A 12669-nucleotide genomic window follows, 5' to 3' on the forward strand; every position below is an offset into this window, starting at 1 on the left:
TGTTGTAGATGATGATTCAAGCTGTTTTTTTTTTGTTTTTTTTAGCTCTCTGATAATTATTTCTATCTTAGTGCTACAATTTCACCACATTAATCTCACAGCCTCACACTGTTTTCAAACCATCTGACACACAAGTCAAAGAAAGACATAAATTAAAGTCATCTTCACATGAAGCTGCTGCTCAGCCTCACCACCCTTTACCAGCTCAATGCTACAGTGTCCCTGAGAGGTCACAGCAACTGCAACTTAAGAAAACATGCAAATACACAAAACACAAGAAAATAGAGAAAACATCTTCCTCAATTTGACAACACAAGCGCAGCATTGAGAAAACACGCTGCAAAGACCACAACACAAAAAAATAAGAAAAAGCGCTGCAAATAGACCACAACACAACATAAGTGTTTCCAGAGTACACTGAAAAGTGATGCACATGTCTGGACACGCTTGTGATATTATCACGTTATTTCAAGATAATCATATTTTCACATTATAACGTTAGCGGCTGATCATAGTGTGCTAACATTCGCGGCAAATGATAGCCCTCTAATGTTAGCCGGCAACTGACAGCGTGCTTACGTTAGCTGGCTAGCAAGACCACCACTGACCAAAATAATTGATATGTTAGCGGGCTAACGCTATATATCACATTATAACATGAAAATATCATTATCATGAAATAACATGAACATTTCACATTATAACATTATAATGTGAAATGTGTAATTATTATCTTGAAATAACGTGATAATATCAAGCGTGTCCAGACGTGTGCATCACTTTTAATTGTCCACTGGAAACACTTTTGGTGTGTTCTGGTCTTTGCACCTTTCTAAATGCTGCGCTTGTGTTGTCAAATTGATGAAGATGTTTTCTTAATTTGCTTGTGTTTTGTGTATTTGCATGTGCTGTGAGCTCTCAGGGCCACCGTATGATGCTCCACCAAAGAGCTGCTAACATTGTGTGTCCGATGCTTGTGTAGACGATGTTTGTGCATCAGAGATCAAACTGAACCAGAGAGAGAAACAATGCTAAAAGATGCTAAAATGCTCCACAGAGCTGATGAGAATTCAGTGATGAATCTCTGTATCTCTGCTTTACACAGAACATTAAAAGCATTGGAAAAAGACAAATATAAAATGATATTCAAATATAAAATTGAAAATGAGAAGAAAAAATGTATTCAGAAAAATAGAAGTTACAGTGCAGAATTGGTAATTATTGTACATCTCTATCGCTCAACAGGAGATTCTCTCTTCTACTGTTTATTAAGGAAAATATTAGTTAATAATAATTAATCGCCTCATTGTGGCACCGGCCCACCCGGCATCTCCCTTTTCGGAAAAAAAAACAGCATCAAACGAGGACTGAAAGTCTTTAACATTAAACATCACTAACTGCAGCTTCAAGTAAAACTTTAAAAGCAGGACATTTGTTTAGAGTATTTAGGGCCATGGGGCAATCGCAAATCGCTGCATTACTGTTATACTGTGGATTTCTTCTTCTTCCTCTTCTGGACGTAATTTCGTCCCGATACTAGTCCTACAACTTGAAGAGTTGCAAGACAAATTATATATATATTCGACTTTAAACAGTAGACACAAGTCTTGTGTATCGGTGTATTAATCCACGTTGTAATAGGTCATTTAGTTTTTTATCAATCCCTGTTCAATGACCATGATCATTTTTGGAGAAATTCTGAGATTATAATGGGTGTGTATTGCACGGAATGTTCGTGTCACAGTGTGTGACATCATTGCCAGAGTGTAGAGGGAGAGAAAAAATTGTCAAAAAATAAATTTGAAAACTGCGCTCCAGGCTGCAAATTCCACTCTACAGAAATAATTTATCCATAAAAACTTACTCACTCACAATCCTCTTGTAAAGCTGTCAAAGTTATAGTTTGGACGTAGGACGCACAGACACGCACCACCAGCCTCATTGGCTCCCATATTAAAAACGCAGGCAGATTTCTGAAAAAGGGAGATGTAACAGTTTTTTTAGATCGCTCTAACAAAAAACAAACATATGTAGACGTTCAGGAAGAACTCAGGACGCTCAAAGTGAAGTCGGATCAATGATAGGTATTATGGTTTTGCAAATAATGCTTTCTGTTCGAGGCCAGAAATTCCAGTCTGTCCACCTCTGGCTGCTGTTACTCTTCCGGAACATTCAACTGGTGGCAGTAAATTCTGTTGATTGCTTTGATCTGATTGCCTTTGATCTTTGATGTGATTACAGTTACAGATACACACAAGCGTAAGCGCGCGCACACTCCTCACACATGCATACACATGCTTCAAGCGCACACACACGCGCACACACACACACACGCACACACACATTTTGAGGTTAAAGGACATAGTTTGAAATCTCTGAAGAATCTCATCATAGTGTACACACACCGGCAGTAGCCCCTGTGGCCCTTTCAGAATTTCCCAAGAGGACATTTTCTAGTTTTACGTTGTAATGCTGCCACTGGTAAGTTCAACGATCTGTCACAGCTGCTAGATATGAAGGAGGTAAAATACAGAATAAAGAAAAAAGGCACTGAAGTGACTGTTAAACCTCAGTGTCTTCCTTTACGAAGCTCAGAGGAGGAGTGTCTGGTTTGAGTCCTGAGTGGACCTGTTAGAGTTAACACGCTCCGGTTTGTGATCAGGTGATTTTAAACGACGTGACTCTCAGGTCTAAAGGTGACAGTACAGATACCAGTCTGGAGGTGCAGACTGACTAGGAAACCTGGGAGAGGAAATTGAACAAGTAGTTCTGCTGACCTTGAGGAAGTCACTTAACCTTCAGTCAGTCACAGAGGGTTGGCCACTGGCCAGAGTTCTGCTACAGCAGAGAGACGGAGGGCTTTACTGAGCTGCACAAGGTTACTGAGAGACAAAAAACACCTCGGGTAAGTGCAGGATCATACCCAGAGACACAGAGACTATTCCAGAAATAACAATCTCATTAACATTCATTAAAGGTAAATGTAAAGATCCAGCTGCTCGCCTCCATAAACACTGTTTCACATCCATGTTTCCCTGAGTCCCTCCAACAGAGATGGAGAGTGCCATTGTGGAGAATTAAAAAGACTGAAGTGAGATGAATACACTGAGAATTTTCTATTATTGGACAAAACAATACTTGATTGAGTTTAATATTGCGGACACAAAATGCAGTTAAACAGTTGAATTTCAATATTGTATATATTGTGTTTATCAATATTGTATCAATACTCACCATATTGCAAAATGCTTCAAATCACAATAATATCATATAGTGACTCAAGTTTCGGGATAAAATCGTATCGTGGGGCCGATACGCTGATTCACACCTCTAGTGATTATGACTTGGATGTTGAAGTGAGTCAGGATTCAGACTTGATGTGAAAAATCATATTTAATACCATCAGGATGATCCAGTCCAGCTGACGTCTCCCTGCCTCTCCTGGGTCCTAGTGCTCGACCCCCGTCACCTCAGCAGACACACAGAAGAACCAGGTGGAGCTGCTCCTCCAGCCTCCTGCTGAGATTTACTCTCAAAGTTAGAACAAAGTTATCCTCTCTGCTTTCATCTCTGTTCCCTTTAATCTGAGCACTTTAAATCTCCGGTGTGCAGATTAACTCTTCTATCTGTGAGTTCAGCCAGAAGAAAAAGTGAGAATATAAAAGAGCACAGTGGTGACACATTTATTAACATGATGAATTGCTTTTGGACGGGACATCTTGTACCGCCTCGTACAAGAAAAGTATGATTTATGATCGCCTCCGAGTTCACTGTCAAAAAACAAAACTGCAGGAATTATCGGCATTTGAGAATCTCTGTAATACAAATTAATGATCACATCAGACGGCGAGCCCGGCCGGACCCCTCTGAATTACATTCCTTAACGGGCTATTTTGAAACGTTAATCAATTCTTGACAAAGCCATAACTCAGCATGGTGACGGGAGAGAAACCTGCAAGAGCCCCGTCCTCCCGCCATCAGTCAGCTCGCTGGAAATCACGCTTTTATTCTCACCTTCATCACAAACTCCACGTCTCCACGCTCTCATTTCAAGTGTTCCACTTCAACTCAAGAGGATTTACTCATTTACTGTAGTGGGAATTATTCTTTATCTATCTGTACTGTACTGAAAGTACAGCTGCAACAACACAGTGTAACAATAGAAATAAAAGTCTTTAATTCAATTTATTCCCAGCTCCATGTGAAGTATTAGTAGTAAAAGTACACAAGTATTCCTAGCTCCATGCAGTAAAATAAGCTGTTTTAGAGTAAAGTCCTGACTGATATCTGAGTTGTTGGGGGCAGTGGATGTTTAGGGGGTCAACAATAAATGCCACATAGAATAGAACCTGAAGATTAATTTGAGATGCAGCTCAGCACTGTGTGTCAAGTTGTTCTAGTCAAAAATCTCTCATAAAATGATAAAATAATGAAATTAATTAATAATGTATTTATTTCAGCCTATTAAGGTGTATAAGGGGTCATAGTATTAATATATTTGTATCTGAAGTCCATTTCCATGTTCAACTATGTCACATAAGTTGTTGCAGTAATAGTTGGGTTGATACCATATGTTACACACATTTGGTGTTGAATTATGCAATTTCATTCATACCGAGAATGGATAAAATGGTCAGAAAAACCCTCCAGAATATAACATCAACACACCAATACCTTTGGAACAACATATAAGAATCCATGCTGAGATTTGTGTTAAAAGAATTTGGTCATTTTGGAGATTTCTGTATTTTCAGCGATTGGATGACAAGCACTTCTGTTCTACAAACTGCTAAGAAACCCTCTTATTGTCAATATACCTAGGGAAGTACATCCTCTCAATGTTCTAGATCTTTAGTTTGTGGTTGTAAAGGTCCATGAGGCTGTGATTATCCTAGAGCATGACGTCAGGGCATATGACCACTTTGAAATACATAAAAACAATAGCCTAACTTTGCAGCGTTACTTCGTTTGATACCAATACCTCCAGTATATTCCTAAAAGTGAGCCCAGTACAGCCTCTGGAAACAAAAATAAAAATGGCAAAAGTACTGAAAGTACCGTTCCATTCTGTCTGAAGTAGAGCATCATGTCACTGCTGGAGCTGCTGCAGGTGGACACAGTTTAAATTCTTTATATACAGTAATATAGACACTATAGACAGGTGAGTCCGGTGGGTCCCACCCTCTGGGTCAGTCCCTCCAAAGGGTCACCAGACAAATCTGAGTCTGTTGTCAGATGATTAATGGGAGAGAAAAGAACAAGACTCAAAAGTACGTTCTCACACACAGCTGGTTTCATTTCTTGGGGATTTAAAAAAGTGAAAAATTGGATCAAACAATTTGAGAAGTTGAGAGGAGAAATGTGTCTCAGAGACTTCAGAGACATGAAGAGGAGACACAACTACACACTTTCTTTTCTTATGCAAGACATCACAAAACCAACAGATTGGGATTATGCAACCAGTGTTTCTGTCAGATGAATGTAGTGCAGGAAAAAGTACAATATCTCCCTGTGAACTGTAGTAGAGTTAGAAGAAGAACATGGAAATACACAAATAAAGTCCCTGTAACTAAAATATGTACTGAAGTAAATGTACTCAGTTACTTTCCACCACTGACAGTAACAGTGACTGACAGGAGGGACATGTTTGGAGTTGGAGGATGTCAACAACAATCTTATCAACTTGTAGATGTAAAGTAAAGACACTAAAACAAAGTTAAAGTTCTGTGGAATCTGTTGTTTCTCATTTCCTCCTAGTAAAACTCATCACACAAAAACAACAAGATCTCCAACCTGAAGTCAGAACAGCCCAACACCAAGGAACCAGAAATAGCTGCAGTTTGGTTGAATTTGTGCTCCATCAGCACTTAGGCCCAAACAGTTCCTGGTCATGGGACACCAACACTCTCCTGGCTCAGTTTACAAATCTATTTTGTCTCCTTTGCTCATTTTGTGTCTTTATTGTAATTTAATCTATTTTATTTATTTATTTTTGGCCATTTTATGTCTATTTGTTCATTTTATTGGGGGTTTTTTTTGGTCTTTTTTTGTCATTTTGTGTCTTTTTTGGTTATTTTGTATCTTTTTTAGCCCTTTTTTGCTCATTTTGTGTCATTCTTTTTGGTAAATGTATCTATTTTTTGGTCAATTCATGTCTTTTTGTTGGCATTTTCCGTCTTTTTGTAATTTTTTTTATCTTTTTTTGGTCATTTTGTGTCTTTTTTGGGTAATGTAATTCATTTTTTGGGTGAATTGGTGTCTTTTTGTTGGCATTTTACGTCTTTTTTTGGGTCATTTTGTGATTTTATTTTGTATTTTTTTTGTCTTTTTTGGTAATTTTATGACTTTTTTTCACTACTTTTTCGTCAACCTTTTTTCCTGGTCATTTTGTCTGTTTTGGTTGTTGTTTTTTCCGCCGCGCCATCATCACAATTACTGGGACGCTAGAATGCGGCACTAACTCCAGATGTAGACAAGGGGAAGGACTGAGCTGCTGGTAGAAACGACCCCAGGAGGGAGTCCATCAGGGAAAGACGGTCTCCAAAGATATTTATAAAAAATATTCAGAGGCATGGCTGTTCATAAAGAATATTTATATCGTAATCAGATCAGCCTTATTGTTTTTATCCTGCTCTTTAAAGAAATCGACCAGGATGTCATGTATGCCTGACATACACTCTCTCCTGTCTGCCTTTCACCACAAACAGGTTTCCATCCCCAGAATGAAATGAGATGGAAACCTGTTTGTGGTGAAAGGCAGACAGGAGAGTCAGGTTCAGCCCTCGCTTCCTGCTCTACGGGAAGCGAGGGGCTCATAAAGCTGCCGAGGACCCAGAACAATAACAGGACAACCTGATGACTGCTGCAACACACACATGAACCTGTTAGTGAGAAACACACACACACAGATAAGAATAAAACGACTCCTCCTCCTCTCCGTTTCTCAATTCATGTCTTTCCTTCTCCTCTCACTCCTCCTCCTCCCCCGGCTGCTCTGTCTTGGTGAGAACTGATACATAATGGCAGTGGTGGGACTGTGAAGTCAAAGCCTGCAAATAACAACACGTATATCACCGCGGTTGCCATGGCGACGGACTCCGAGCCCACAAGGTGCGATGGGAGCTGCTGGAACAGAGCAGGTGTGATGTCAGCCCAAACCGCACGCAGCAGCCTTCACCTCCATTCATGCTGCAGAACAAAGAACTGAAGGGCTGCACGGTCAGTGTAGACAGTACACGTCATCAACATGGATCAGAGGCATAACATCAACCGCATCATTATTATTATCATTATAATGAAGTAGTTCTGAGTTTGATTTCATTCAAAATAACATCCCTTTCTCCAGACTGTCCACAGGTCGTTTCTACCAGCAGCTCAGTCCTTCCCCGTGTCTCTGTCGGGAGTTAGTGGCGCCCTCTGGCGGTCGTAGTAATTCGGAGTATAAAGTACAAAGTGTCAGTTAGGGTGGGAGGGAGGGGAGGTGAATGGGTTAAACAAACCAGGACTTTCACCAGGGGACGTGAAAAAAGGACACAAAATGACAAAAAAGACACAAAATTAAAAGAAAAGATACAAAATTACAAAAAAAACATAAAATGACCAAAAAGAAAAAAAAAAGACACAAAATGACCACAAAAGTTGTAAAAAAGACCAAAAAAACAAAACGTAAAATGACAAAAAATCCCACATAAAATGACCAGAAAAGACACAAAATTACAAGAAAAGACACAAAATTTCAAAAAATAACAAAAAATGACGAAAAAAACTTGTAAAACCACCAAAAAACAAAACGTAAAATTACCCCAAAAAGCTATTAACTGTGTTGGTGTCCATGTTTTACCAAAGTTCAGCATGTGATTCAAACATCTCTTAAGTTCCTGCATCAGGTGTTTACTGAACTATGTCACTTCCAGCAGTCACGTCGTTAAATAGCAGAAGAAAACAACATTTAATAGCCTTGGCTAGTATTCTGTTTAAAGAACTTCACGGTGGCAGGGTGTATTTATTTTAAATGATGTTTTAATGATAAATGATGTAGCCTAAACATGCTTTGGTTTCTCACCATTAAAAACAAAACACTACAGAGTTTTATCAGCTCCAGGCATCGATACAATAGTCTCAGATCAATTCTCAGACTCAGACGTGTGGACTTCACGCTGACTCAAATTTGCGTACACGAACTGAGTGCAGACGTGAGATCTGATCGTACCCTCCGCTCACGTCCAAATTGATAAATGCCGAGCCTTGCGTAGAAATGATCATATGCCCACTTTACACTCATTTACTGTCGTACACTTGTTTGATAAATGAGGGCCACTGTGTCTGACTCGACTCGATGTCCACTCTCAACACAAATATCATCCTCAGGTGTCTTCCCTCACCCAGACACACAACTTCTGACTCATGATAACAGCTGCTGCATTGTGTCATGTGTTCCCAAGGTCAGGTACCTCCACACTGAAACATGTATGTAATTTGCAGATAATTGGATTTGCAGATTCATATCAGTTATTATTGTCAGTCTGCAGTCTGGAAATGAATCTTTACAATCATCACACTGAGTGAATGATATCCAGATATGGAAGAAAAGGTGCTCGTGTAATTTAATACAGGCTTCAGAAGGTCATTTTGTAATGTTATGGTTTGATTCATATCATCTGTTGTCCCTCTGCAATAAAAAGCTCATTCATTCTCAATCAGAATGTGCCTGACTCACTCTCACTGGAGATATTACTCATCAGAACAGAAAGAAAAGGCACAGGTTCTGCTGCACAGCTAACTGAAACCATCACTGGAACTCACTTTAATACATATTTAAAGGAACAGACAATCTGCTGTCAGGTGGCTTTGGACAGGAATGTTTTGGACTCGCAGGTTAATTGAACAAATACAGTTATTGGGACTTCAGGAAAAGTGTCCTTGCGCTGCAAACGGCATGCTGCTGATGATAATTATCTGTCATAAACAAACCTTCAGACAAATGCTGAAGTGTTGGAGGGCATGGACAATTCAGATGGAGAAAGTGCAGAAACCTGAGTATTGATTCTACTCATTACTCTCTGTAATGACTTTCAGGATTGTAATGATCGCACACAGAGCTGAAAAGCTCTTGTAGAGTTTCTGTAATTAACTCATGATTTGTGATTTCATTTCAGGGAATGACAGTTCAATCTTAGTGTTACATGATGTACTGGGCTACGGGGTTACAACTACACATATAGATATATGAATTGTTGTGATGTTGCTACATGTGAATTTGGGGTTCATTTGTGGACCTTAACTGATATGGATTAAATGCAGCATTTTCATTCACCTCCCAAAATGGCATCTCTACCCATTTTGGTTCTCTGATAAGGGACAGCCAGATGTCTCTCCTCCCATGATGCTTGGCGTTTATGACACCTACTGATGAGTTCATTGGTCAGGAGACCTATGACACCATAAGTGGTCTACTGTATAAAGCCCAGCACCCCTTCTTTTTCTCTCTCTCTCCACTGTTTGCAAAGCAGCAACACCTTAATCTCCCTCAGGAGAGAACCCAGACGCCTGGATTCACCAGCCACCCTCACCCTCACCTCCTGCAGAGCCCTGCTTAGGGTGAGGCCTTCTGCAGAAAATCTCCTTTTCAAATAAGGAATTCTGAAACAACTACAATTCTAATCTAGCCTGCACACCAAGGTTGCATTAATGAATGCAAAGTTCATTGCAACTGCCAGAGAAGACTTCATCCACAACAAGGACGAACCAGCAACTTAATTCGCAAGATGGCAAATTATTGAAACTCAGCCTGAAACCAAACCTTCTTCTATGCTCTCTTCACAGAAAATATTTCTCCCCTTTCTCCACTGGACTGTGAGTAATGCAACTGGGCTCAGATAAGAAATCAGCAAGGACTTAAGTACAAAGTCTTGACCTGTTGGTATTATTGTGATATTTGTGAAGCTACATCATTTAAGGTTGTATGATAATCTTGCTTTATACAGACAGTCAGTCGTACATTCAAACTAACTCCACTTCCTTCTCTGATTTGCAGACACTGATTTAAATCCAATATATTTTAAATTGACTTCTAACAAACACAAAGTTTGTAGCAGCTCACATAGCAGCACATGGTCCATGGCCCTTCAAGACAAGAAAGACCATTCTTCCCCCAACAATTATAGTGTAGTTTTATGACTCACACACACACTTTTTCTCTAAAAAAGCCTACAATGTATATAATCTTAGATTAGACTTTGTAGCTCTCTATACTCCATAGATTATGTGCTTTACTAGGTTAATCCTTAGATATCTGATATCCTTATGGGAGGGATAGCATTTATGATAACACCCTTATTTGACATATTTGATGTCCCATGCAAGGTATCATTCATTCATAAAAGAGGCGTCCTAAATTCCTAACAGAATATATAGAACTGCCACGTTTTATTTATGAACATTTATGAACATTCTGCAAAAACAGCCGGCAGCATAACGTCCCAAGTGTTACAAGTGGGAACATGTCACAGAGGAGGTGTGACGGAGCTCCATCTGACTCACCCGAAACCAGGAAAAGTTTGTCACTCTCACTCGTGAAAGAGACAAAGACTGAAGAACAGACAATCAGATTCACCTTCAGACCAAACTGACAACTTCCTCTGAGTGAGTTCAGGAGAGATAAGAGGAAAACTACAACACTGCTGCTTCGACCTGCCGACACTCCACACACTGAATGTGAGTTTGACTAAAAACACGACTTAAAGTAAGTTTCAATAAAGTTATTAGAGGAAGGAGGGAGCCATGACTGACTGTACTTTCTGTCTGCTGTGTTTTCAGCTTCACTCAGAGACTAAATGGCTTCCAGATCAGAGGAGGATCTCTGCTGTCCTGTCTGTCATGAGATCTATAGAGATCCTGTTCTTCTGTCATGTAGCCACAGCTTCTGTAAAGACTGTCTGAAGAGCTGGTGGAGAGAGAAACAAACACAGGAGTGTCCAGTTTGTAGGAGAAGATCTTCAAAGGCTGAACCACTTTCTATGCGGGCGTTACAGAACCTGTGTGAGTCCTTCTTACAGGAGAGAGATCAGAGAGCTTCAGAGGCTCGCTGCAGTCTGCATTCTGAGAAACTCAAACTCTTCTGTCTGGACCATCAGCAGCTAGTGTGTCTTATCTGCAGAGACTCACAAAATCACTCCAACCACAGTTTCAGACCCATCGAGGAAGCTGCACAACACCTCAAGAAGGAACTTCAGGAAACTCTGCAGCCTTTAAAGGAGAAGTTAGAGGTTTTTAAAGAAGGTAAAGTGAAGTTTGATCAAACAGCAGAACACATTCAGGTCCAGGTCCGACGCACAGAGACGCAGATTAAGGAGCAGTTTAAGAAGCTTCACCAGTTTCTAGAAGAGGAAGAGGAGGCCAGGATTGCTGCACTGAGGGAGGAAGAGGAGCAGAAGAGTCAGATGCTGAAGGAGAAGATGGAGGCTCTGAGCAGAGAGATAGCAGCTCTTTCAGACACAGTCAGAGCCACAGAGGACGAGCTGAGAGCTGAACACGTCTCATTCCTCCACAACTACAAGGCTGCAGTGGAAAGAGTCCAGCAGCGCCTCCTGCTGGAGGATCCACAGCTGCTCTCAGGAGCTCTAATAGACGAGGCCAAACACCTGGGCAATCTGACCTACAGCATTTGGAACAAGATGGGGAAGATGGTCTCATACAGTCCTGTGATTCTGGACCCAAACACTGTTTATCCGAAACTCTTCCTGTCTGAAGATCTGACCAGAGTGAGACCAGGAGAGGAACAGCAGCTTCCTGATAATCCAGAGAGGTTTGACAAACACTGCTCTGTCCTGGGCTCTGAGGGCTTTAACTCAGGGACTCACAGCTGGGACGTCCAGGTTGGAGACAATGCAGAGTGGTCCCTGGGTGTGTTAGCAGAGTCTGTCCGGAGGAAGGGACGCATACAGTCTGGATTCTGGGGAATGGTGCTCTATGAAGGTAAATACTCTGCAGAGTCTTCAGTTTCAGAGACTGTTCTTCGAGTGCAGAAGAAGCTCCAGAGGATCAGAGTGAATCTGGACTGGAACAGAGGAAAGCTGTCGTTCTCTGATGCTGATACGAATAGGAACATACACACCTTCACACACACTTTCACTGAGAGGATGTTTCCATTCATTGGTACTGTGGGTGAAGTGAAGATATTACCACTGGACATCTGTGTCATGAGTAGAAATAAATGTTAGAGATATAGAGGGTGAATATAATTATGATGCTGTTTATTCAGGGGAAATGGTCTGAATTCAACCTGTTGATTTGCAACTGTCCTGCTGATGCTCTCTCTCTCTCTCTGTCTCACACACACACACACACACACACACACACACACACACACACACTGCTTTAAGAGTTATTTGATTTGACCAACTGTAAATGCTGAATATGTCAAATGCATTATTTTTTCAATTTTCTGTCAAAGTGTTTTATATATACTTGTGTAACTCAAATATTTTTGTCCGTGTCTTCATTTTTTAGTAAAAGTCTAAAATGTTTTAAGTGTTTAAAATAATGTATTCAGTTACTAATTACGTTAGTTACCATGTCATTTGTATTTGTAATTTCTTGGTTAGAGCCGTCCTGACAGATTATACATTCAATGCAATAGTTAAGTAAACATTTCTTAGTGCTATGGTTCAA

General features: G+C 40.3%; 1 protein-coding gene across 1 annotated transcript; it reads left to right on the forward strand.

The window, feature by feature from the left end:
• The first annotated feature begins 10832 nt into the window (after positions 1-10832).
• Positions 10833-12218, forward strand: LOC131963573 (nuclear factor 7, brain-like). Its single transcript, XM_059328370.1, has one exon. The coding sequence runs from the start codon at positions 10833-10835 to the stop codon at positions 12216-12218; it is 1386 nt and encodes a 461-aa protein (XP_059184353.1).
• The last annotated feature ends 451 nt before the right edge of the window (positions 12219-12669 follow it).

This window comes from Centropristis striata, chromosome 3 (assembly GCF_030273125.1).
Source record: "Centropristis striata isolate RG_2023a ecotype Rhode Island chromosome 3, C.striata_1.0, whole genome shotgun sequence".
Lineage (NCBI taxonomy): Eukaryota > Metazoa > Chordata > Actinopteri > Perciformes > Serranidae > Centropristis > Centropristis striata.

What these genes read in the sequence shown, in the direction of transcription:
- LOC131963573 (XM_059328370.1), top strand. Translation starts at nt 10,833, where the DNA reads ATGGCTTCCAGATCAGAGGAGGATCTCTGCTGTCCTGTCTGTCATGAG.